Source organism: Rhinolophus sinicus, linkage group LG09 (genome assembly GCF_036562045.2).
Source record: "Rhinolophus sinicus isolate RSC01 linkage group LG09, ASM3656204v1, whole genome shotgun sequence".
NCBI classification, from domain to species: Eukaryota; Metazoa; Chordata; class Mammalia; order Chiroptera; family Rhinolophidae; genus Rhinolophus; species Rhinolophus sinicus.
The window spans coordinates 9800163-9827534 of NC_133758.1; the positions used below are offsets into that span (position 1 = coordinate 9800163).

At 41.4% G+C, this 27372-nt stretch overlaps 1 protein-coding gene across 1 annotated transcript in view; it reads left to right on the plus strand.

Moving 5' to 3' along the window:
* The window catches only part of KDSR (3-ketodihydrosphingosine reductase), a 36588-nt gene extending 10581 nt beyond the window's left edge, over positions 1-26007 (plus strand). The window contains exons 4-10 of the mRNA XM_019729327.2: positions 508-573; positions 760-855; positions 7593-7784; positions 12693-12776; positions 15508-15591; positions 18057-18158; positions 21652-26007. Of these exons, the coding sequence (XP_019584886.2) occupies positions 508-573; positions 760-855; positions 7593-7784; positions 12693-12776; positions 15508-15591; positions 18057-18158; positions 21652-21771 (744 nt within the window). The 3' untranslated portion in view covers positions 21772-26007. The remainder of the gene's footprint in view (positions 1-507; positions 574-759; positions 856-7592; positions 7785-12692; positions 12777-15507; positions 15592-18056; positions 18159-21651) is intronic.
* Positions 26008-27372: the final 1365 nt, after the last annotated feature.

The following is a 27372-nucleotide window of genomic DNA, read 5'->3' on the forward strand; positions in this document are numbered from 1 at the left end:
TATTGAGGTATAATTGAAAAACAAAATGTATATTTAAGGCATATGTAATGATTTAGTATACTTTTACACTGTGAACTGCTTACCACAATCAAGTTGATTAACATATCCATCAGCTCACATGGTTACCATTTTTGTGTGTGTGCTGAGAACACTTAAGTTTACTCTCTTAGCACATTTCAAGTATCCAATAGGACAGTGTTAATAACGACAGTCACCGTGTTATATGTTAGATCCCCAGAACTTATTCATCTTATACCCGAGAGTCTGTGTCCTTTGACCAATATTTCTTTTGAGTTTGCTCAGAATAGTTTTCAATGACAACCGCCAAGAAAATTAAACCGTACTAATTTTATTGTCAGCAGGTTTCAAATACTGCAATTGGTATATCCAAAATTGTACTCCTTATCTTTTGGAAAGAATTGCCTTTCATTGAAAAAAAAAAAAAATTCTTTTAAAAGTAGGTTCAGACACCTGATAGCTTTGATCATTTTTTTCTCTTTCTAACAGGTGGTGCTTTGTATATCAGTCGATGTATCTCAAGACTATAGCCAAGTGGAGAATGTCATAAAACAAGTAAGAGGTTGGGCTACTGGGAATGAATTCACATGCCTTTCTCTTGGTTCTTACCATTTTGCTCTGTGGCTTGGAATGGGTAAATCTTCCTGATAGCTTTAATAGTTTGATACATTTTATTGGCTTTGATTTGCTACTAAGTTGGTTCTTCTCTTTCTTAATGCCTGCTCTGATAAAATTTTCCAGGCACAGGAGAAACTGGGCCCCGTGGACATGCTTGTAAACTGTGCAGGAATGTCAGTTTCAGGAACATTTGAAGATCTTGAAGTTAGTACTTTTGAAGTAAGTAAAATTTTGCTTTTTTTGCTCATTGAAGTAGCCCATACACTAAAAAGTAAAACAAGGCCATGGGTAAAGGCTTTACAAATGAAATTGATGAAATGAGTTCCGATTTAATAGGCGCTTTAGAAGACCAGAGAGAGGCTAGACAAGATTTTGGTCTCAATGCCATGACCATCCAAACTTAAGGGCAAATCTCACCCTCGCATCACTGAGGTCATACATTTTAGAAAGCTCTTGTAAGCCTAGAGATGCTGGATTTTCATGTCAAGTGTCAGTATTTTTAATAGTGAAAAATCAAAACGTTGAAGAGCAGAGTCTTTATGAGCTCTCGGATCAAGAATAAAAAGGTAATGCGTCATATTTATGATTATGCTTTTAAACAGGTTTACCATGGAATCTTAGTTGTTTATTTGAGCCCTAAAGAAATACACATCCGATCTGAAATCTTTAAGTGCAAAACGTTTTTTTTAGTTGACATTGCATCAGACATCTTTTTCTTAATGTTCTGTTGAGCCTTCATCATAGTAGTGATGGGTTGTGAATGCTTTACTCTGCAAAGTGAAATTGCATCCCCTTTTATAGGAAAGGAGACTGCTGGAGCAGTCGTTCAGGTATCTTGCTTCTGGTGGGCTGCGGGAAAGCACCCTAAACACTGACTTAAGGTCACGTCAGGAGAGTCTGGATGTAGATATAAGCAGAGGGGACTGGAGTGTCTTAAGGGTCCTTTATCAGCTAGGCTTAAAGATAGTTGTCTGGACCTGGATACCTTTATCTGTAAGTAATCAAAGGCAGATTTTGAAGATTGTTTCAACAGCTGTGTAAAGAGTCAGTTGGGGAAAATAGTTGTAGTAGTAACCTCCACATGAAGTGATGAGGTGAAGGACTTCTGGGGTGGCCAGCAACAGAGGAGGGTGTGTGAGAGGGTGTGTGTGTGAGAGAGACAGTGTGTGAAAGGTGGTGTGGGGGGAGATACGTCTACATTGTGAGTGATTATTACCGTGATCAAATTGATGAACACATCCATCACCTCGCATAGTTGTCTGTGTGTGTGTGTGTGTGTGTGTGTGTGTGTGTGTGTGTGTGTGTGTGGTGAGAACACTGAAGATCTATTCTCTTAGCAGAAGACTCACCTTGACTGAATGTGAAGGGCAAAGAGAGGACTGGGGTACAAGTAGTTACACGTTTATAATAATAAATGTACGGATGTAAAGTTGGGACTTTGGGAAGTGGGGTGTGTCTGCTTGGGGACAGAGGGTATAGGGATTGCTTACATTTGTGTGTCTGATGGAAGTACAAAGAACATTGAGTGGATGTTTTGTGGGGGTATATAATTGTGAGTGAGAATAGGAGAAACTAAGTGGATGAATGTACGTGGGTATCAATGACAAGGAGAAAATACGAAGTAGGTGAGATGGAAGGAAGAGGTAAAATAGCTATAATATGAAACCTGTTGAAATATTAAAAAATGTACAAGTCTAGTCTTTTTAACAAACTCACTTTGCTCTCAACCTTCAGTCTCCCATTCGCACTAATTCATTCCTTCCCTTCCTTCCCTCCTTCCTTTCTTCCTTCCCCCTCTCGTATTTAAAAAAGAAAACACAATTTTTTTCCCACACCACCACTAACTTCCCGCACCTGTACCCACGCCCATAACTGTTTGCTGCTCTCTGTTGCCCAACAGCACGGGTACAGTAGGAAAAAAAGTGGACTTGGCATCGGGCTAAACCAGTTTTAAATCTTAGCTCTAATTTCAAGTCCAACCATTTGCTAGCTGTGTGATCTCAGGCAGATCACTCTTTTTCTTCTGGCCTCAGCTTTTCTTTCGACCTAGCTCCCATCCCTGTAAACTGGATATACAGTTCCCAGAGCTATGAGGATTAAATAACATAGCGTATGCATAATGCTTAGCACACAGTAGCTGCTTAGTAAATATTAACGTCCTTCTCCCTGTATTCATTCAATCCACAAATATTCGAGAAAGACTCCAGTGAGTCAAGCATTGTTCTGGCACCTGAGGATGCCATGGTGAGCAAGAGAATCAAGTCTTGGCCCTGGTGAGGTGGGACCGACCCCACAGGGGCAAGCAGAACAGCAGTGTGATTTCAGAGGACGCACTCCGTGGAGAGGAAAACAGGAAAGGAGCCGAGGGGCTCCGTTAGGTGGTGTAGGAGACCCTGCCTCGGGGTCTGAGACCTGAAGAATGGGGTCAAAGAGACCAGGGGAGAGATCTCAGGCGGAAAAGCCAGTGCCTGCAAGGGCCCCAAGGTGGGAAGAGCTTGGCAAACCTACGGAAAGACTAGGAGGCTTGTGTGGCTGGAGCGCCCTGAGCGATGGGCGGGGTGGGGTAGGGGCCAGATCTGCTGCGGCCTTGAAGGCCCCCGTGAGCCGTTTGGATTTTAGTTCTAAACCTCGCAGGAGTTTTAAGCTTGCCTAGACAGTACCGGGACCTGCATTTCAGTTTCCGAAGGATTTTTCTTCCCGCTGTGTCAGGGAGACTTCTAGGAGCTGTTGGGGTAGTCAAGGCAAAAAATGGGGACATTGGGAAGTGGATGGAGGTACAGTCACGGGCGACCACGGAGAGTGGGTGGCGGGAGAGAGGACAGAGAACAGCACGGGCTCAAGCAGCGGGTAGGGGATGTTGGAAGTGGCCCCACCCCCGTGAGAACCACCCTTCTGAAAAGGAAGAACTGTTTACCCAAAACCTGGTGCCTCTATTCCAACGATGAGGCCTCATTCTGGGAATTGTTTGTCGTGGGCCTCACCCTCTGTGTCGGTAGGGAAAGACCCCTCCGTCCCCTGGCTGCCCTGAATGGAGGTGACAGGGGAGCGTCACCATCCAAGGCCCCTCTGCCCTCTCCCTACTCGGGCTTGGTCGCTTGGATTGCTCTAGTCAAGTCCAGGAACAGGCTTATTATCATCAGTGAGCCCTGGTAGCAGACACGCTACCACATTTGATGCATTTTCTGAAGCTAAGAGTTCATTTTTATTTAAAACAAATTGTATCTCAGTTACTTTTTTTGTTTGATTTCTTGTTTTCAGTTTTAATTTTATTGAAGTTCACATGCATGTAAAATGCTTATACACAGTGTTTTGCACATGTCACAAATCATTGCCAGGGGAAGTAATCACACCCCACCCCCGCATGACTCCATGGGGAGAGGACTCCCAGAAACCTACACCTCATGTCCTCTGGACTCTCACCTGGGTGCCTTTTGCCCTTGCTGATTTTGCTTTATGTCCTTTTACTGCAGTCAGTCAGTCATGAGCACGGCTATATGCCGAGTCCTGGGAGGCCTGCTAGTGAATCACACAGCGAGGGGCTCTTGGGGACCTCCAACACTCTTCTCTTCATTTTCCTTTTTAATTCCTTTCTTTATGGTTTCATGGAGCTGTCTTGGTTGTTTTACCTACCTGTGGATATGAATGAGAGTTATTTTAAAACTTTGATTGGGGTGGCATTGACTCTATAGATCCACGTGGGACAACTGACATTTTAACAAGGTTGTCTTCTAATCCATGAATATAGTCTATATCACCACTTACTTAGCGTTAATTTCTCTCCCCAAGGTTTTGTAGTTTTCAGTGTATAGGTCTTGCACATCGTTTTTCAGCATTTCATATTTTTCGATACTAGTGTAAATGGTATTTTCTAAATTTCAGTTTCTGAGTGTTCGTTGCTAACATAGAGAAGTACAGTTGATTTTTGTATATTGATCTTTCAATCTTGCTAAACTCAATGATTAAGTCTAGTGTTCACTAGATTTTCTGCATCCAATGTCATGCCATTTGCAACCATTTTACTTCTTCCGTTCCCATCTGAACACTATTATTACACTGGCTGGAATGTCCAGCACAGAATTGAGTCCAAGTTGTGAGAGCAGACATCCTTGCCTTGTCCCTGATCTTAGGGAGAAAACATTCAGTCTTTGACCATTAAGTATGATGTTAGCTATAGGTTTTTTGTTTTTGTTTTTTGGTAGATGCTCTTTATCAAGTTGAGGAAGTTTCCTTCTATTCCTAGTTTGCCAAGACTTTTTAAAAGAAATGGATGTTGAATTTTGTCAGATGCTTTTTCTGCATCTATTGGGATGATCATAGAGTTCTTTTTTGGTTTGTTAATATGGTGAATTACATTGATTTATTTTCAAATGTTCAACCTTGCACTCCTTGGATAAATCCTACTTGGTTATGATGTAGTATCATTTCTATGTTCTTGAGGGACATTTTTTGTTTTCTTGTAATGTTTCCTTTTCTTTTAATGTTATTTTCTGGTTTTGGAATTAGGGTAATGCTGGTCACATAGAATGAGCGGAGGAATGTTCTTCAGTTTTCTGGAAGAGTTTGTGTGGAATTGAGTAAAGCCTGAGGCTTTCTTTGTGGGAAGGTTTATGAATTTAATTCAATTTCTTTAATATGTGTACTGGCTGGCTACATATATATCTTTTTGAGTGACCTTTGGTCTTGTGTCTTTCAAGGAATTTGTCCATTTTATCTAAGTCGTTGAATTTATTGGCACAAAGTTATGCATCATATTCCATTATTATCCTTTTAATAGCCATAGAGTCTGTAGTGATGTCACCTCTCTCAATCCTGTTGTTGAAAATTTGTGTCTTCTCTCTTTCCTGACTAGTATGACTAGAGGTTATCAATTTTATTGATGTTCTCAATAACCAGCTTTTGCTTTTATTGATTTTTCTGTTGTTTTTGAATTTCTGTTTCATTTATTTCCTCTCATTTTTATTATTTCCTTTTTTTTTCCTGCTTTTGTTTTAATTTGCTCTTTTTTTAGTTGCTTTAGGTGGAAGCTGAGGTCATTGATTTGAGGCCTTTTTGTTTTCTAACACAGATACTGAAGTGCTGCAGATTTCCTCCTAAATACTGCTTTAGCAGCATCCCACCAATTTTGATATGTATTTTCACTTTCATTCAATTAAAAATATTTTATAATTTCCCATTTCATTTCTGTGTTGACCCTTGGGTTATTTAGAAGTTTTGAAATATTTGGGTGTGTTCCAGAAGTCTTTCTCTCATTGATTTCCAGTTTAATTCCATTGTGGCCAAGGAACAGCCTTTGTATGACTTGAATTTTTAAAAATTTATTGACACTTGTCTTATGGCCCAGGATATAGTCTATCTAGTAGCCATTCCACGTGCACTTGAAAAGAATGTGTCTTCTGCTGTTTTGGATGGAGTGTTCTATTAGTATCGATTAGGTCAATTGAGCTCATAACATTGTTCAAGTTTTCTATGTCCTTACTGATTTTTGTCTACTTTTTCTATGAATTATTGAAAAAGAGGTATTGAAATCTCTGATTATAACTGTGGATTTGCCCATCTGACTGTTTTTTAAACAAACTCTTAGTTGATACTCTTGTCTTTCAGCCCCATGCCCAGCCTTTTGCCCCAGAGGTACTTGAGCGTTTTGGGTGTTCTGTGGTACAATCCTGATTCTCAGTTTCTCTGCTCTTGGCTTAACATTCAGCCTTCTGCTAAGGTAGTTACCACTTGTCATTCTGTACTTCCACTTCCAAAATTTTATTGCTCTGATTTTCTTTGCTCTTGTGGGTTCTTGCCTTTAAAAAAAGACATCTTTTTACTGAGATTTTAGTGGGATCGCTGAAGGGAGATGAAGTTAACCCTTGAATTCAGTGTGCTATCTTTTTTCAAATACTTTTTTAGAGCATTTTTATTATCAAAACAGTAATGATATTAAAAGACAGTTTGGGAAAAAATGGAAATCCCAGCATCCTAACACAATCACTTATAATTATCTGTTATTTCCTTGGTTTTGCCCCTATATACATGTAATTTTATTTAATACTTGAAATAGTTATAGTCACAGCATAAATACATTTTACCCTCTGCTTTTTTAAAACTTACACAATAAATATCCCCCCTAACATTTCTAAAAATGATCTATCATTCTACTGAGTTAACATTTCATGATTGATCCAAAGTTCCCCTGTGAAGTATTTTTACAAGACTTTTAGCATAAAAACATTTTAGTGCAAGTCTTACATTTTCAAGTTAAAATGTAAAGTTTTTAAGAGTTCCCAGGATGAGGGGAAAATATACTGTTTGTACCTGTGTAACATCTTACCCATCATGATATAAGAGCCAACATTTATTGAGTACTTACTGTGGGTCAGGGGCTGCGCTAGCATCCAACTTGTGTTTCCTCTTTTAATCCTTGCAACAGCCCTATGAGATACTACTATTATTAACCTGTTTTCAGCTACAGAAATAAGTAGAGTATCTGACTTTTCTTGTTCATCATCAAATAGGTCGTAAATGGTAGAGCAAAAGCTTCAAACCACAGTCCATGCTGTTAACCTCTGTCCTAGTCTCTTTGGGGTCTTTCTTTAGCTTAGAACTAAAGGCTGGAAATATTTGAAGCTTGTTTCTAAAACTGTCTGGCAAAAAGTATCACCTGCAATATGCAGTGTACGTTTTACAAGGAGAGAACGAGTTCTGACCCATTTTCAGCAAACACGTAAGTGCTGCCATTGTGAGAATGCAAGGCTATATACAGAAACAGACTTCAGAGAATAGAAGCAGAGCATCACAGCTCATTGACAGGATCATTTAATCCTTCATTCATTTACCAAATCCACTGAGCTCCCAGTCAGTTGGACTCCATTGGAGAACTGCAATCTGGAGAGCAGACCGAATTCCCGTGAGCCCTGCCTTGTGGCTTTGACCTTGTTCACTCCTCATCGCCTCTTTGCTCCCTTCAGAGACTAATGAGCATCAACTACCTGGGCAGCGTGTACCCCAGCCGAGCCGTGATCACCACCATGAAGGAGCGCCGGGTGGGCAGGATCGTCTTTCTGTCCTCCCAGGCGGGACAGGTGGGACTGTTCGGTTTCACAGCCTACTCTTCGTCCAAGTTTGCCATCAGGGGATTGGCTGAAGCTTTGCAGATGGAGGTAAACGTTGTATTTGGTTTTATATTTATTCCTCAGCTCAGCAAATGTTCCTCTTTAGTTTGTAGCTTCTTTACACATGTTGTTATATTGAATTACAGATTGTAGATTTGACATTAGTGACAGAGAATCAATTGGTTCAATGCCTGAACTTTGCAATGAAAAAGTTAACATTTTTCAATTTTGCAATGAAAAAGTTAACGTTTTTCATTCCATAAACAAAATGGTTGTGAGGTTTTTGCTTGCTTAATTTAATACACAAAGTACTAATATCTTCATTGTATTCTTGGTCAAATACTGTATGCGTATGCATGAGGCTAACTAGATATTTTATTCTGTAGAGATGTTTCCTTAACTTAAAAACATTTTTGTCTGAATAATAAAATTACTATGTGTTTGAGGGAAGCGCTTAAGCTGTCTAGCTCTCAGCTTTTAGACCAATCATTTAACTTGGTCTCGGTTTCGTTATCTATAAAATGAGAGGGTTCGACTGAAAAAAATCATTTGACTCTCCTAATACTTATATTTTAATATCTTAAAGAAATATTGATGAAAGTGAATGATTTTTATTTTCACAGTTAATAGAACATTTTGTGAAAGAAGGGCGAGGTTAGGAATAGTCTCAAAGTGTCATGATGTGACAGCCTTACACCTCAGCTGTGTGGAGTAGAATTCTGTATTATTGTCACATGGGAATGCTTAGAGAACATCACACATATCTACCCAAAGTCGTGTACTGAAAAGGGCAAGGTGAAATTATACTATTGCCGTATATGCTGAAATATAATACTACATTATGATGTTAAATGCCCAGAAGAGAATCCATTGTGGTGAGCCCTCTTCTAGTAACTGTGTGTGATTTGAGAAACTCATTTAATGATTTAGATCAGGGGTCAGCAAATTTTTTTCCCTTTTTTTGTGTGTAAAGGGCCAGATAGTAATATTTTGGCCTTTGAGGGCCAGGTGTTGTCTATTGCAACAACTGCAATCTCCTGTGATAGCAGGACAGCTGCCATGTGCAGTACATAAATGAACAGGTATGGCTGTGTTCCAATAAAACTTTATTTGTAAAAACAGGTGAAGGGCCAGGTTTGGCCCTCAGACCATAGCTTGCTGACTCTTGATTTAGAAAATCCCGAAAAGAGCCCTTGGTGGTATGTGACAGAGTGCCACACTGCCTGGACATTGGATGAGTGTTGCAGCACAGATGAGTTGGTCAGTGACAGAATCCTGATGTGCCACTTAGGGACTGATGGACTGTGCTGTTCTCATCTCAAAAGAAACAGACCCAAATTTCCTTTTTATCAGCTTGTTTAGTATTCCTAATCAATAATAGGTCATTGTAATACGTCTTGTATGACTAAAATGTCAAGTAAGAATATTGCAATTCCTTTTGTAATTTTTACTTTGAAAAGTCCCTTTGTAAACAACTATTTTATTTTTAAAACAGTTTTGTGAAATAAATGAGGTAGAAGATGTTATGCCACCTTATAGATAAGAAAACTGAGTTTTCAGTAAGTTCATGGAGACTTGCTCAAAGCCACACGGTTACTTTGTGACAGAAATAGTAACAAAGCCCAGGCCTCCTCTGGCCTGGGCCTTTTCCTCTTTCTTTCTGCAGCAGACGCTGTATCTGTAACTCAGGTCAGAAGAAGCCTGATTCATCTGGTTACGTACCTCAGCCCTTCATTTGTCTTAGGAACCATCAGGTGAAGGAGTGTTTTGGAAATGACAAATCTGCTCATGAGGGCTTTTTGTCCCTAAGTCTTGTCTCGCAGAACTACTTCAGAATTCACTAATTTAGGGCAAAGTATATAATGTGGGCAGTCTGGTTTCGCTCCAGGTAGAACAGAGATGTTAATAAAGAAAAGGGAGAAGAGTGTGAGTGGCTAGGACAGACAGAGAGCCTGCAGCCTCTTTGTGACAAGTGTGCTTCACACACTGCAAGTAGCTGGCCTGGACTTGCCAGCCTGCTTGACTTCTCTCCGTATTTGAACTCCATTAAAAATGTCCTCATGTAAACAAAAAATAAAGTAACATGTACCATGAAAAATAATGGGTTTGGGGGCAAAGAAATTCAGTCATCAAAACCTAATTTGTCCATAGCAGAACTCGCATCAAAACAATAGTTGCTTCCCTATAAACTTCCAGTGTTGTGGGGGTTTTTTGTTTTTGTTTTTCAATGTTGTGTTTTTGAAAGCTAGATAATCCAGTCTGTGTGGTTGTGTTTTCTGTGAATAAAACAGAATTGCTCAAACTTTTGACAGTCCTTTCGGTTTAACGCATAAGTCTTTCTGTTCATCCCAACCCTTGCCCCCAAACTAAAGTAGGACCCTAGAAATGTTTTGTGTACCATAAGTAATTTTGAAAGAATGCTGTGCCGTGTTGCTTTTTTTTTTTTGGTCTTTTTTAATATTCAGTCTTTTAGGTACAAATACATCATTTAAAGATTTTAAAAGTTAATCTTTTTGGAAAGCAGAGACCAAGTAACAGAAAACTAGGTGTTGTCCTTTGTCCTTTTCTTGCCCCAGTCATGCTCACCTCCCTCTAACTTCATTTCTTTCTACCATGGCCTGAAAGGAAGCTGAGGTTTAAATTCTGGACGTCAGCTCAACAGCTCCCATGTCTTTGATTTGATGGAATTAGGAACAACGTATCTTAAGTAGGATTGTTTTGATAATACAGTCTTGAGCAGGTGGTTATCTGTCTGATGGAGACTGAGTCCGGCAGAAGGGAGACAGTGCGAGGGGGGTGGGCGGGGACAGAGAGGGGTCCATCAGCAGTGGCAAGGAGAAGCAGACACTGGCCAGGTGAGCAGGGGATTGTTAGTGAAGTCCTGGCTTATAAAGTCTTATAAAACGTGGTGCTCTCTGGGCGTCAGCATTATCTCAGCAAGAACAAGTAAAGCCGAGTGAGCCTCATTTCTTTTTCTGCTGGGATTATGGGATTAGTCAAATAAAGGAAAGTAGAGACATAGTTTAATGTATTTCGATTTTAGCGAATTATTTGACCAAGAGTTTCAGGAGACCGTCAGCTCCATGAGCGCAAGGGTTTTGTCTATTTTGTTCACGTCCGTATGCTTCGTTCCTAGAACAGTACTGACGCATGTAGTAAAGTCACTAGGTATTTATTGGGTGAATGAAATGGTCAGCTTACTAGCTACTGGCGATATCCAACCAGAGAGTGGAGAGACTCACTCGGTTCCATTATTACAGAGTGGATACCACACTGGAAAGGGATTGGAATGGTTTCTCCCAACCCTGACAATCTGTGCCCACCCCAGGAGAAAGCTGTTCTGAAAGGCTGTCTTAACCATTTGGAAGCTCAGCCATAACCTTGAGTTTGAGAAACACCGCTTTGAAATGCTCTCTCACAGTGGCGTATGGACCCCCATCCTCACTGTGGGGACAGGCAGAGGGGACAGGACAGGCATAGAAATGACCATATCCAAGCCGTCCTCGCAGGCTCTATGGGGCTGCCTGGTCACCACTTACTGGCTTTCGTGGTGCTGTTTTTCTCTGATCTCTGCACAACAGAGACAGCTTTAAAAGTCACTCTGTCAGGAACAAGCGGACGAGAACTTGCTTGCTCATCAGCCTCACGGCCTGGCCTGAATCCAGAGCTGTTCACGAGCATGGCTGGGCCTTGAAGCGACATGCCTTCTGTGCTGAGTGAACACACTCTTGTGCCCTCTGCACTGGAGCTGAACCAACAAAAACGTCTCCCTGCACTTTCCAGGTTGGCAGGCTCCGCCCACAGGCTTCAGAACTGTGCTTCATGGATGGAACTAGGAAAAGGGCTCCACGATAAGAAGGGACCCGGGGATACTCTCAGAGGCCATTGCCTTAGGAAGTCCCGTTGTCTTTTTTCAGCCTCCTTGAGACACATAGTGGCTGATCTTACTACTAGCTGCTGCCTGCCCACTTCAAGTCATGGGGACTAAGCAGTGAGCCAATGGCAAACCAAAGTCATGGCAGAGATTCGGACGGTATGAACCGTCACCCTCATCCGGGTGGAGCAGGGCTGCTGCAAAGAAGGCTGTGGGAAGGGTGTGTCCTGGCTGACTAGAAAGAGAATCTTCTAGAATCGTTGGGTGTGTGTTTATGAGTGGGGAAGTTAAGTGTGGAGGCCCCGTGGTGAAGTAAACAAGCCTAAGAACCTGTTCTTTCACAGTGGGGTGGAGTTCCAAGTAGGGGAGGGAGCTGTGAAGAGAAGCCTGGCTGGTCTGACGTGGGGCTTCTGCCTTGGGGAGATTCCTGTTGGCCCATTCTGTGGAGGAGGAAGTGACTCCTGAGCCCCTCTGGGCAGAGGCTGGCTGCACAGGGAGCCCATGAGCAAGCAACCTTCTCAGGGTGCGTACAGTTCTAGACCAGGGTCTGGGTGGCACGAGAAGGGCACCAGGAAAGGGGTTTCAGTGGCCTCAACATATTTTGTGGATGAAATCAACCTAACAGGAGTTTCAGGAGCAGCCGTGAAGGAAAACAGATTTACAGTCTGATGGTGGAGGGGCAGACTTAGTCTTTGCCTTGAACCCAGTGCCTAAGGAGCATGCAGTGAGGGGGAGACCAACTGGACTTCCTTCTAGCGCTGTCGCTTTCCTCATGGGCAGCGGGAGTGGAAGAAACGAAGAAGGGGATAGATGGCCATTCCTTAGGACCAGGTGCCTTCTGGAGTAGAACTGCATTAAGATGAGCTTTTCTTCTTTATTTCTAAACGGTCTCTATGGAGATCAGTTTCCTGACTCAGGTGGTGGTAGTTCTCCTTCCAGCGTCACCCGTTGGCCTTGCCACCTCTTGGGAAAATCAGGGCAGTATTTATTACGTATGCCTGGCAGCCAGTGCAGGCTGGTGAGGGAGGATGTGAAATTGTATCTTGTTTACTGAAGGGGCCAATGTTGTTTCTGAAACGCAGGTGAAGCCATATAATGTCTATGTCACAGTGGCCTACCCGCCAGACACAGACACCCCTGGGTTTGCAGAAGAAAACAAAACAAAGGTAAGTATTCCTCTGTGCCACGTTTTGAGTCTTTAACATTGTAAACCTCTTTTCTGATTTTCTGTCCCTCCACATTTCAGCCCACAGGCATTTTCATCAGTCAAAAAATTGAGTTCCTTTCAATTTATGTGCTAGCTAGAGGCCTCTGAACTTTGCATTTGAAATCTTGGAGAATGCAGCCATATTTTCAAAGGCCATGAGTTTTGCAGATAATCTTTGAAGCCTTATTCAATTAATAAGGTATTTTTTCTTTAAGAGGGAGAAGACAGCTTATTTTTTAACTAATGAGATGATATTCTTTAAAAATAATGATCTCACCCCTGAACTTAAAGACCTGGTTGCCAATCCGGTGTCTCCATGTGTCGGGCTAATGGGAGCCTCAGACTTAACATTTCAGAAACAGAACTTTTGATTCCCTCTTATTCCCTACATTGTTTTCATCTCATTACCTGGCACCCACTGTTCACTCAGCTGCTCAGGCTGTAAACAATGAAGCCAGCCTTGGTTCTCCCCCTCACACATGTCCAGTTGATTTGCAAATCCTCTTGGCTCCACCCTGAGAACATATTCCAAATGTGACCTTTTTAAAAACAAAACACAAAAACTGCACATATCACTACCATCCTCGTAGTCATAGCCAAGTGATATTTTTGCTTGAACGACCTTAATAGCCTTCAAACTGGTGTGCCTGCTTCTGTTCTTACCCCCCTGGGGTCTGTTCTTCATAGTTACTAATGATCTGTTTAAAGCCTAAGTCAGGTCTTGTCACTTCCCTGTTTAAACCCTCTTGTGCAAAAAAAACAAAAAATAAAAAACAAATGAACAAAAAATCTCCAAAGACCAAATACCTCTCATGCAGCACAGTCCAACAGAATGTTCTAGAATGGTGGAAATGTTCTCTGTCTGTACTTTGCAATATGGTAGTCACATTGTGGCTTTGAGCACCTGAAGTCTGGCTAGTGGGACTGAGAAGGTGAATGTTTAATTTTATTTACTTTTAAATAATTCAGTTAAAATTAAATATTACATTTTGTAGCAGCTATGTACATCTTGGAGAGTGCAGCTTTAGTGGCTCTCATCACGCCTGGAATAGAACCCAAAGGCCTATAGGGTCCCACAGTGTCTGGACCTCAGCCACCTACCTGCCCACAGCATTTTCTCCTCTTGCCCTCAGCCACACAGGAGCCCTGCCCGTCAATTCCGTGAGCTTGCCCAGCCTGTTGTCACCTGTGGGCTTCCGCTCGTGCTGTCGTCTCTCTCTGGCTGTTTGAATGGCTTACTCCCTTGTTTCTTTCCATCTCTACGGATGTCACTTCCCTGACCCTCTGTATCTCAGATAGCACTCCCTGGCTTTATGTTTTCTCCAAGGTGCTTACCACCACTGGACGTTTACATTTACACGGCCACCCCCAGTCGTCCCGAACTGAATGCAAGCTTTGTGTTTGTTCAAAGGAAGCTGCTCTTTGCCCTGATGCACCATAGATCCTCGCTGAGCAAACAAATAAAGTGGAGAAGAAAGGGATCAATCAGAACTTACCACCTTGAACCCGCCTTGATTGTTTTTCTTGTCTTTTATAATAATGCTTATGTGAACCTCCACAGCATAAAAATTGGCACTTATGCTCTATAGACCGTATATTTGCAAAAAGATGTTTATGATTTAGAAGCTCTTTTCCTATGCATTTCTCTTTGGCTCTGTTTCCTTTAAAATTACTATTTCAAATAAGTAAATTTAAGCCACGTGTCTGTCTTAGAATAAGTGTGGTCTGCTAAGCAGATTTGCAACATTTGGTAAACAGTCTTTTTAGTTTGAAGCCAGAGCTCACAAAGTGTGGTGATTTCCCTGTGAAGATTTCATTTTGATGTTATGCTGCGTTTTTTTTTTCCTCCAGTAAAATGTTGGGCAGACTTCCTGGGGTAAATCAAATTCTACCTTTGGTCTGTGAGCCCTTTAGGGGGCGCCATAGTGCTTTTAAATCTAATGTATATCTGGCCACATACACCAGCCTGGTGGTCTGGGAGAATGAATGGTAGGTAACACCTCATGAAGGCCTTTCTCTTCAGTTTCAGGTTTATCAAGAAATATCCAACTTTTATGAAGGGCTGTGCTTTTCTATTTTAAGAAGATATATTCTGGTTTCAATTTTTTTTAATTCTTTCAAGCCTGCGTGGTAAATACAATTTAGTTTCATGCAGTTTAAGGCTTTAGTTTTGAAACTTCTAACTTAAACTCCCTTTTAAATAATTTTTGAGCCCATGTGTCACCATTCATTCTCTGTCCAGGTGTCATTCCTCCGCTTGGCCTGGAAGTATAGTGAGAACAGAAATGCTACTCATAAGAGCAGACTTGCTCGGGGCACGCAGCCTAGGCTTTGCGTAAACACTATGGGTCAGGTGTGTGGCCAGCAGCGAGGATTCAAGGCAGAAGTATTGCTGGTCTTGTACCAGTGATGTGTTCTCATTCTAGCTTCGATGGTCCTCACTGGAGCCAGGACCACACGTTCTACAGAGAGTGGCCACGGCCTCCTGGTCTGGCTCCAGTTACTGCACTGAATTTTACACAGTAACCAGGTAGAAACTGGTTTAGAATCCAGATGGACCTAATTCCAAAAATAAGAATCTACTCGTAGGTAGAAAACTGGAATTATTTAGAAATAGGGGGAGGGGAGGGCTGTCAGAATTATTGACTTTTTAATTTAGTGGTATTAATATGTCCGTTTTTCCACTTCAGCCTTTGGAAACCCGTCTTATTTCCGAGACCACATCTATTTGCACACCAGAGCAAGTAGCCAAACAGATTGTTAAAGATGCCATAGTAAGTCAAATCCTTGATTTGTTTGTTAATAACCAGTTCTGTATTTCTAAAAAGATATTTGTCCCAGGACTTACTTCAAAACACAAATTGCTGCATCTTTTTGGTCAGAGAGAGTCATCATGTTTAATACGGGACTCCATTTTTCTTCCCTTCAACACATTATCAGTTCCATGTTAACTACGCTCCTGGAAAGGGATTATATGTCTTCCCCGTAGGAGCAGATTGATCTGTAAGGGTGTCTGGGAACTTTGGTTCTTTCAAAACAAAACCGAGATGTTCCTATGGAATGTCAACAGCATGTTCTACCAATAGTGCGTGCGGCTTGTTGACCTCTTCCTTCTTTTCCACAATACTTTGAGTTTTAGATTATTGTAGGTACCTTCTTGCCCGAGTCGTTGGTTAAGGATTTTTCTTTCACCTTCCTGCTTCCTGGTATCATTTCCCCAAATGTTCACTAATAAGAAAGTGGAACCAGCCCCCTGGGCCACCATCCCGTCCACCTCGCCAGTGTGATTCTGCGCTACTGAGTTTATATGAAGTTAAAAAGGGTATCGTTAGAAAGTGTGTGCTGTTTTGTAGAACAACACACGTGCCACCAACTTCTGACAACCTTCCTGTTAACCCACACGCAGAGAAATATCCATCTGCGAGGGATAGCTGTAAACCGTAGGCCCACGCTGAATTTAGGAAGTTTGGGGACCACTGGAATGAGAAGTGTCACCATGCTGTGCAAGGGGTGGTATTGGGTAGAACATGAGAAATATCAAACTTACCAAAATCCATACAGAACATTGGAAGAACTTTGCTCTGTTGCGTTCAAAGGCATAGACCGATGGCACCCGTGGATGGAGCCAACTTTGTTGTTCCTGCTTATCTGAAGTCAGAGCAAACACGCTCAGAGTTTTTAATGATCTGAAATAGCTCTTGGTATTTTTGGCAGGACTCATTCAGTCTGATGGTGTTCAAATTTCTTCATCTCTTGACCATTTTGCACTCTAAACGGTTGGCAACCCCAGAGAACTGTTGTTTACATGGGTTATTTTTGCCATATTAGACATTGAAACTGTATAATTGTAAAAACATTTATTAATTCATTTAAAATAATAATAAGCCCATTACATTTTAATGCAACATTTTTACAACCATAATTATTTCTCATAACAAACCTCTAGTGAGAAGAGGGGTGTTGTTTTACATTCCCCCAGTCTCTTCGATGCCTGTGTTCCTGGAAGACAGCTGGGTTTTCATAGTTGCTTCTGCATTTGATCTGTTGTCATATGTTGTTTTGAATGAAGGATATAAAGAAAATCTGGCCATACAGAGATATGTGGTTAGAAAAGGGAGGGGTATTTTACAGGCTTTTTGGATCATGGTGGACATTCTTTTTTACTATTAAACCCACACTGGATGAATAGTTGTTTCTCAAGTTTAATTGCAGTGTGGAATTGGAAAGCTACATTAATGAACTTTTTGTTCTCTGTTACATTAAAAACCTTTGGTCTTTGCACTTTGAACGATTTGTACTCATTCATGATTTTGTAACATTATGCATTAGTCACTGGGAAAATATGGGTTCACGGAGTTACCCAAAAATTTACATTCATTAATATCACTGCTGGTCTCATAAAAGTCTTTACATATTGGGAAGCTGACAGTCTCATAGAAAGCTCTGATTTTCACACTGAGCACAAAAGCTGCCAACTTTCCTTGAAGTGACAGGCCCATTTCATTCATTTTCCACAAAATATCTTCCAAATGCCTAAGTCTGAATAACCATAGTTTGTCTGTTCATAGTTCTTTCACATGAAAGTGGTGTTCTGTGAAAAAAACCGGCAAATATCATGACTTAAGCCATTGTTAGGAGAGCTTATCTTCAGGGCAGGCAACTCCCTTGGGTACAGTGCACAGCCGAAAATAACGCTGGGTGCGGATTTCTGTTTGGGCACACAGAATAGTAAGAAGACATGTCCTCAAGGGTTGCTATTTATTAAAACAATTTACTGCCAATTTATCAAGAGCACGTTTAAGCAAAACTGACATTTTAAAATTTTACAAGATTTTAAAAAGTTTGTGTTTTCTTTGTGTGTCTATTTATTACTGCAAATGTGTGTGTGTGGCAGTGGAGACGTGGTACTACTGCAATTTGTACTAATGAGCCCATCAGTGCAAATGTCACTCAGTGAAAAAGGCAATTAATGTCTTTGTGTGAAAGGCAGTCATGTTGTCTTCATGGACCCGTCTCATGGACATCCAGGGTCCGTGGGCTAACCCCATTTTGAGAACCGTCCATCTAGCCGTTTAGCCTACCTGCCAAGGCCACGTTCGTTTCTGAGCTGCAATGTGTGCTTTGTTCCCATCTTATCCCACCTACAGTGAACAGACACCCTTCCCTGTTTGAGTTGATTCCTTTCCATGTTACTATTAATACTATTGCCTCTTTTTTCTTTTCTCTTCCTTCCATTTAGCAAGGAAATTTTAACAGTTCCATTGGCTCAGATGGGTACATGCTCTCGTCTCTGACCTGCGGAATGGCTCCAGTCACTTCCATTACTGAAGGGCTCCAGCAGGTGAGCTCTGCGTAGGCCATCAGACAGATGGACAGGCAGAGAGACAGGCAGCGCCTCTTATTAAACTTCAGTAAGAAAGAGCTGAAGGAAGATGTAGTAACTTGATCTGAGCATGTAAAACATTCCCTTCCTCTACCAGGGATAAGTAAATGGGAAATAGGTTAAAGATGTAACTTGAGGAATTTAGACCGGCAAGAAGTCTGTGCTGGGCACTGCAGATGCAGAGATAAAACGCCATCTCTGCTGTTGGTGTGTTACTCTGGGTTCTGTTCTATCTGGAGTGGTTTATGGGTGGGCTTGCCTGACAGTACTGGACTCACCTTTGCGAGGTGAGTCAGGCCACAGACAGCTAAGCTTAGGCAGATACAAGTCAAGGATGCAACACAATGGCCACCCTAACTGGGGATGAAATTATAGTTCATCCAGGACATAACCAGTTAACTGCTCCTTGATGTCCTAGGTGCTGAGTTTGCTGCTGGGGAATCAGATGGAAGGCAATTCCAGGGGACCTATAGTCTGGTGGGAGAGACTGATAAACACGGTGATACTAATGCAGTATAAAGTACTAAGGGTTAGAATAGAGCGATTGCCCTGCAAAGGCAAAGCCATGGATGACGGAGGTAGAAGGAAGGCAAGGAGAGGGTGGAGGAGCTGCCTGAGCAGGGTCTGCCTGCGGCGATGGTAGTTACATTAGGTGCAGCAGACCATGTCTAGACTAAATGTCCCAGCGACTTAGCTGTTGGTTTTCCTCACTCTTCCTTTCTCACACTGTAAGGTAGTTGCAGTGGTGTGGTAGGCAGGCACTGTTAGATGTAAGCTCTGAGAACGAGCCCATGCTTCTCGTGTCTTAGGACACTGTGCCCCTCACAGCCTGTGCCTGGCACATCGTAGGACCTTGAGGAGAATGCCTGAGGAGTGAACACGGGAATTCTGCACGTTCTCTGCGGGCCTTGTCCATCCTCCCACTTCTGTACGAGTCATGTCAAATCTAAAACTTCAGCCCATAACTATTGCATGAACTTCAGTTCTGTATACACTTCTTTTACCTGGGCTGTGATGGCATGCCTCCAATTCAACACGTCCAACATAAAACTTTGTGTTTCCTGCCTCCCACCCCCATCACCGATTCTGTGGTGTTTGTCTCCAGGGTCGGTGCTCATATTCACTGAGGAGCCCAACCGGAAACCAGGGTGTCACAGAGTCCCCTCCCTCTGCCCCTCCCATCAGAGAGCAGCTCCCTCTCTTTTGTCCCTCTAGTCCGGGGTCCACACACGTTCTCCGGCTCTGCTGCCGCTCCTGCGGTTCAGGCTCACTTACTGCCCTGGGCTCCTGGCCCGAGTCTCATACTCTGCCAGCCGGAGGTTGTAAACTGGCGGCCCACGGGCCCATAAAGCACTTGTTTGGTCCATCTGCTCTGAGTATGCGTGTTGAATAAAGTAGTTTTAAAATTAGATTTTACATAAAAGGTTCCAATTTCGGACTTTTCTTGGAAAATCAGAAGGCCCAGCAGCACGGGGTGTAACCAGCTGGGACGTTGGCAGTTGCTCGCGTCACACAGGACGCGGTCCCAAGCCTCTGTGGTCTTGCAGCACCCTGCCCCAGGCCCTGGGTGCATTTGAGTCTTCCAGCGCCTTTCTCACGGTGGTTTTCCTGAACTTCAGATCTACCTTGCACAACAACCCCTGGTGCCGTCTGCGTGAGGCTTTCCTGCGATCCATCGCTTGGCACAGCCCACTGACCTCCGACCCCTCTTACCTCTCTTTGTTCCCCTGGCCCTCCTCTTCTCTCTGCAACTTTATGTCCCTCCATCCCCAACTTTCCTTCCTGTAAACAACTTCCAGTCTTCCACCAGGTCTCACCTTAAATTTTGCTTTCTTCCAGAAAACTCTGCTGTATTGTAATTGCTTTTTCTTGAGGGTTTTTTTTTCTTTTAGGTTTTTGTTTGTTTGTTTATAATAGACTTTATTTTTTAGAACAGGTGTAGGTTTATAGAAAATTTGAGGGGAAACTCCAAAGTGCCCATCTAGCTCCCCCTATTATTAGTATCTTGCAGTTAGTGAGGTACATTGTTACAGTTAATGAGCCAGGGTTGATACGTCATTATTAGCTGGTTTACATGAGGACTCACTGTCGGTGTTATACATCCATCCTGTGAGCTCCCACAAACGTACAGGGACACGTACCCTCCATTACAGTGTCACACAGGATAGTTTTCAGCCCTGAAATTCACCTGTGCTCACCTGTCCATTTCTTCTTTCCTCCTGATCTTTTTACTGTCGCCATAAGTTTGCCTTTTTCCAGCTTCCCTTTGGTTTTTACATTTTTCAAAGTAATCCTTGCGCACAAAGAGGTGACAAGGCTTGTTAGGGAAAGCAGCGGTCCTTCGCTGCTTGGTCCCCCATTGGAGATACTCATTTTTATGGCTATCTAAATGCTGTTCACAGCTGAGCTATGCAATATATACATAATTAATTTTCCTTTCTCATACAACCTTTTGTTTTCCCTGAAACTGTTACGGGTCTTTTTTTATGTATTATTTCTGTGCATTATTAAGAGTGACTGTCTTCATCTCCTCTCAGAAATATCAGATACTCTTATCAGTTTCACCTTCTGGAAGGAATTCCTCCTGGAACCTTCTGACCTGCCCGTCAGGACTGGCTGCCCCCATGTCTATGCATAGCTGACCCCCGGCCTCCCCTTCATGGTCATCCTGGGGAGCCCCTCTGCCTCCCTTTTGTATTGGGTCCCTGCTTCCTGTATCACGTGACATTGCCTTTCTTTGTTCACCCCCTCGCGTTGGCTGTTTACCTCTTCTAGTAGCTTTCTGAAAAAGGTGCATGAGAGGCAAATGTTTCTGAGACCTCGCATATTTGAAAACATTTCTTTTTGTAGTTTTCCGCCTTTTAAGAATTCCACTTAAAAGTGCTGCTAGTGACAATCTTTTAGTGGAAAAGTGAAACTTAATGGATATGGTTATTTGCTGTCTTAACCTTGAAACAGTCATTGTCTTTCTCTGATTATGTCTTTCCAGCTAGGGAATAAGCTCAATGAAGGCAAAACTGTGTCTTTTTACCACAGTCTTCTGCACACCTAGCATTGGGTCTGACATTTGTGACTAGAACATAAATCTTAAACCAAAAAGCCTTGAGGGTAGTTTGGATGTTTGAGATGCTGGGTTGGATTTCCCCCAGCTATTAGAACCCTAAGGCTAGGAATACCTGTCTTATCCTCTGTTTAATTTGAATTCAGTCATTAGACAAACATTTTGTTGTTACCTGTCTGGCAGGCATTGGGTATCCAGTTTTGCAGAGCAGACAGCTTCTGTCCTCAGTGTTTTACTGACCCTAACAACGTTCTCTTTATACTTACCCTTGGAGCAGATTAGAAGATGTGGCTCAGAAACTATTGATTAGAGACATATCCTAAAATCGCTTGAAATGAGCTATTGTATTATACCATTGGAGGAGCTCACAGGTCTGTCTTTATCTTGCAGGTGGTCACCATGGGCCTTTTCCGCATGCTCTCTCTGTTTTACCTGAGAAGTTTTGACACCATAATTCGTCGCTGCATGGTAGAAAGAACAAAATATGAAATTACAGACAAAACTGCCTAAGCCTTGGAAAAAAGAGTGTTTCTAAATAACACAAGCAGCGTGTTGCTAAATGGGACCCCGTTTTTGGCCTACAGACACTTATGTGTTGCTTTTGAATGTGTGAGATTGGACCAGTGCTCTCCGGCAACCTGGCTGCAAAGCGCGGGGTAGAGATTCAACTCCAGACAACATTATTAATACTATGCAAATATGGACTAGGACACCATTTGATTCTCTGAGGTGGAGAGGTGGTGACAGTGTGGGAACTGGTAGCGTGTGAGCAGGGTGAAGAAGGGATGCCAGAGTGATCATTTATGTTTTTCCCCACTTATTATTTTCGTCCCCATAGAGATCAAGTCCAAAAAGGGACTTCGTGACACCTAAGAAGACGTAAGGACTTTTTAAACCTTCCATGAAAAGCAGTATGGGTTTCTGGGCCATTTTTTTCCTTTCTTTCTTTTTAACTGGATGTATTTTATTCAAGATGAGTTTTACACAATGCTGGTGAGTCTGAGTACATGATAATGTCCCTGACTCACTGTGGGGCTGGTGGACGCTCACGGTTTCTCGTGCTCTTTGATCCCATAAAACCACAAGGGGGATGGGAGAGAGCAATGCAGAGATGCAATGAAAGGGAGGGAGATAGACCTTTTCCGGTAGGAAAAATAATGCTTTCTGGTCTTCTTTAGATTTGGGTGCTTTAGGGCACCTTCATTTTTCACTCCTAAAATGTTTTCTGAAGAGAAATAAAATCTTAGAAGCTTAAACATTTACAATTCTTTACTAGCCATGATGACCTGAAGTGCCATCCCATTACAGTTTATTCTCCTTCTCCTCATCTCTTCCTTTCCCAGTTTACTTTTCCTGCTATAATAATTGTTGTTTAAAAAGGGGGAGGGGGAACCCGTTAAAATTTTTTGACTTCACTTTTTCAATTCATTCATGAGTTAAGGAAAACAAAGAAAACAAACTATGACCTTCTCGTTGCATATACGTAGCTTCAGAAAGGCTGGCGACACCATATTTAAATTTTACTCATTAAGAATAAAAAACAGTAGGATGACAAAGCCGATTTTGAAGATCCTTGTTTCTGAAATGAAATGATCACCCTGTTCTTTCTATGACTCTCCCACGGAGCCCGAGAACATTCTCTTTGAACCACACGTTAAGGAAGCACAGGCAGAGCACAGCTCTGGAAATCCTGCCGGCCCCGTGAATGGTGTTTCCAGATCACAGGTTCCGTTGTTCATTTAGTGGATTTCCACAGCAAGTGCCTCTGGCAAGTGTTAGCCAACAAGACCTGGTTCAGCCTGTCGTGTGTGCTTCTTGACTGAGGGACAGTCACCTTCATCGGAACGCTGTCCCCTCCTCCTCGCATACTCAGTATGCATGGACAATAGCACATTTCAGTTCACTCTGGTGAGAAAAGACCACTGCTTTGGACAGAGAAACATTTTTTTTTTTTTAATTGGGGAATATTGGGGAACTGTGTTTTGTCCAGGGCTCATGAGCTCCAAGTTGTTGTCCTTCAATCCAGTTGTGGAGGGCACAGCTCAGCCCCAAGTCCAGTTGCCATCCACAATCTTTAGCTGCAGGGGGCGCAGCCCACCAGCCCATGCGGGAATTGAACCAGCAACCCTTTTGTTCAGAGCTCACAATCTAACCAACTGAGCCATCTGGCCACCCAGGAGAAACTTTTTTATTGTTTTAAAAAAATAACGACAAAAGATTAAAGACCTAAAAGTCATAGCAAACCTTTTTTAGTAGCTCTAGAGTTTTTGAACCTCTTGACTTTAAAATGACTTAACTTTTAAAAAGTAAGATGTTTAACGGCTTTAATCCATGGGGTCTTTTACTTAAACACTGTCAAAGACAGAAGAACTTATTATTTAATATATGAGTTGCTTGAGATGGCTTCATGTGGGTGGTGGATGCCCTAACGGTCTCATGAATCTTTTCAGTCTTAGGTAGCCATTGTTGGCAAACTCTGGCATCCTATTGGACAGCCTGTAACATAAAGTATGGACTGTGTTTTCCTAATCACAGAAAATGGTTACATTCGTATCTGGATGTTTTTCAATTTTATTCTTTTCTCATAAATGTTCTTTGACTGATGGCACCTTCTATTGCTGGTCCATATGGAAATCTAGTCCAAGATGATGTCTCATTTAATAAAATTAACTATTTAACAATAGTTATTTCAATATTCATTTCTCAAGGTACCCTCCCAGATAGCACTGTCACCTCAGGTCATCTAAACCTTTAGACACATTTAAGAGTCTGTGGTGGGAGACAGTCTCCCCAGCCCAACCAAAGCCCAGGCGTGAGAGCAGTTTGTGGAAATCACAATGTCAGAATGGACTGGTCAGAGACGTCAAAGGCCTACAGTCCCTTATCCAAAAAGCTTTGAAAGTGAAGGTATCATTTTTTTGTTTGTTTTTTCTTTCTAAATTTGGTGCCATAATTCATTTGATGGCAAAACCTGACTTGTACCTACATGCGATTAGTATAGTTTTTATTTATGCCACTTTGTGAGCTGAGCTGTTCAAGAATGTTGCTTGAAATACTGCCAATGGGTTTGATAATGGGTATTGACCCAGATTCTGTGGACATGTTTTGTAATAGCCAGCATATGCCCCATATTACCTGTTCAAAATCCAAAGAATTGTGAATTCTGAAACATCTGGCCTGAAGGGTTTTGGATAAAGGGATTGTAGACATTTAAGCAACATCATAAAAATCTGACTTCCTCCAAAACATGAAAATACTACAAGGCAAATTCTATTTATTATCATTTTGGCTCAATTCTCGTACAACTTTTTTTACACATCCTTCCCCCTGGCCCCCGAAGGAAAAAAAAGCTGAGTCAGGTTGTTAGGGAAACTATTGGCTTTTTTTGTTTGTTTTTTAAAGGGTCACATTGATTCAACGTTTTCTATTATACCTAAAAGTGGGTAAGCCTTACCTGTGGCAGGAGTTTAATTACTGTTCTGTTGAAATGTTGGTTCTCTGACCAAGAACAGCTTATTATGGGAGTTTCAGTTTTGAAGTGCCTGCCTCTGGTAGGTTTGGTTGTACTGTTTTATAATAGTGTACTTGTTAGTATATTTATTTAAAAATGTTGGTTGTCATTCAGCCATGGAAATTACAGAATATGTTCAAAGACCCTCCATAATTGAAAAAGGTATAAAAAGCAGTCCTCGTTTCTTTTTACATAAACAAAGTCAAAGGAATTGTTCTTTCCTATATTTTTTAAAATTTAATTTTCATAGCTGAAAAGCAAAGAAATTAAAAATGCTGTTAATGATGGCTTCTTTACATTAATACTCGTGTTTAGTTATAAACCATATATTGTTGATTCTTGGAAGTGAAACTTCGAAAGACTTTCCAATGTTTAGATGACAAAAGCATTTTGATAATAGTTGGTTTGATTCAGAGAATTGTAGTATGTCTTTGTCTTTCTAGAAGAAGGCAAAACCATAATAATTTTTTTACTGAATTGTATATCATCAACAGATTTAATTTTATTACGTCATGTTCTAATTTAAACTTGTCTTACTCACTTGTGGACACTTAGATATTTATACTTTTTAACTTAAGATGCTTTGTAACTTTCTTATTTCTTTTAACTCTTAGTCACTCAGCTTTAAAAAGTACCTACTGACCATAATCTTCATATTCTGGACTAAATCTTGTTTAGTTCGGTACAGTGATGGCAAATGTGATATTTTGAAGAGGAGATAATAGTTATTTTCTTTTACACTCACTTGATGTGACAACTCTAAAGACATTTTTAAACTGATGAGAGTGCACACGGCTATTTTGATATCTATGAGAACTTGTGTTTGCTACTTTAGAAGCTTTTGTGGCAGAATTGTAACCTGATTTTCCTATCTTCTATTTCAGAATCACCACAAAAAATAAATGGGTAATGAGCTTTACAGATTTGAAAACTCATTTTTCTAGAGATTTGTGTTTCTAAAGAGGCACTTAAGCAAAAACACAAACCTCTTCCATCATATTTCCTAACCTTGCATCTTAAACACTTGGCAGTGCTTGATTTCTATCTCTTTTTAGGAAGTAATATTTTCAGAGTAAGTACTTGGTATAATGAGCTCTTGTTTCAAATATGTTCTGTGTTTGTGCGGCTCTGATGTGGGGTATATGAGTAAAAAAAGAGTAAGAAACATGAGATTTTGTAAAATGTTTTAAGTAATTATGTTTCATATACAAATAAATTGATTTCCATACTGTAAACCTTCGTGTTCTAACTATGAAATACCTCCTACACTCTGAAAGGCATAAAAGACTGATAGGTAAAAGAACATGCCTTAATATTTCTCAGCCCTTAAACAGAAAAATTTGGGTCATGTTGAGAAGAGATTCCTTGAACAGCTTGGTTTGCAAACTTTCTTTAAATTTGAGCAACTTATATGCATTAATGGCTTATGATATCACTTCTATAATTTTTATGTTTAGATCTTTAAAAAGAAAAAAACATACTTCCTCACTTCTATTCTACCTCTGATTTTATACCCTCCATTCTCTCTCATTCAAATTATATTTATTGAGTGCCTATGATGAGCTCGGTGTCCAGGAACCAGGGCTGTAACTGCATAAATAACTTGTCCCTCCCTCCTGGCAATTGCATTTCTTGTTTCTTTCCCTCCCCCCCTCCTTCATCCCTCTGAAGGCTCTTACAAGTCTTCCTGGAGAAAGATGGACCACTCCCCATTCCTTTCTTTGGCTTGGGGCCTCTGAATTTTATGCCACAAATATTTGAATGCCAGGCACTATTCTAGGCGAGGAATGCTCAAAGGAAAAAATATGGACCCTGCCCTCAAATAGTTTATAATCTAGAGGAAAAAAAATGCTAGAAATGAACACTGGATCTGTCAATAGCTATGATGAAGATACAAGTAACTAATGTTGAAAACATAACCAGTGCTAGTCACTTGTGAGTGCTTTATGTTTAACTGATTTAAATCATACCCTAATTCCCTAAGACAGTAGTCCCCCTTATTCACATGGGATACCTTCCAGTGGATGCCTGAAACCACGGATAGTACCAACCCTATAGGTAACTATGTTTTTTTTCCTATATATACATACCTCTGATCAAGCTTAAATTATAAATTAGGCACAGCAAGAAATTAACAATAACTAATGATAAAATAGAACAATTATAACAACAATATACTGTTACAAAAGTAACGTGAAGTGGCATTAAGTAAAATTGGGGTTATTTGGATGCAAACACTGCCATACTAGGGCCGTTGATCTGATAACTGAGACGACTACTAAGTACTAATGAGTGGGCAGCATCTACAGTGTGGACAAGGGGTGACTCACGTCCCAGGTGGGACAGGGTGGGACAAGAAAACGTATGAATTGCTTATTTCTGGAATTTTCCTTTTAATATTTTCGACCTCGGTTGACTGTGGGTAGCAGAAACCAATCAGCGAAACCAAGGGGTGGGGGGGGCCTGCTGTAGTACCATTTATATGCCTGTGTTGTAATGAGGGTACAGACTCAGAGGGGTGAAGTAACCAGCCCAACGTCGTAGCTACTAAGCGATGGAGCCAGGATTCAAATCCCTGTTTTCTGACTTCTAAGCTCCCA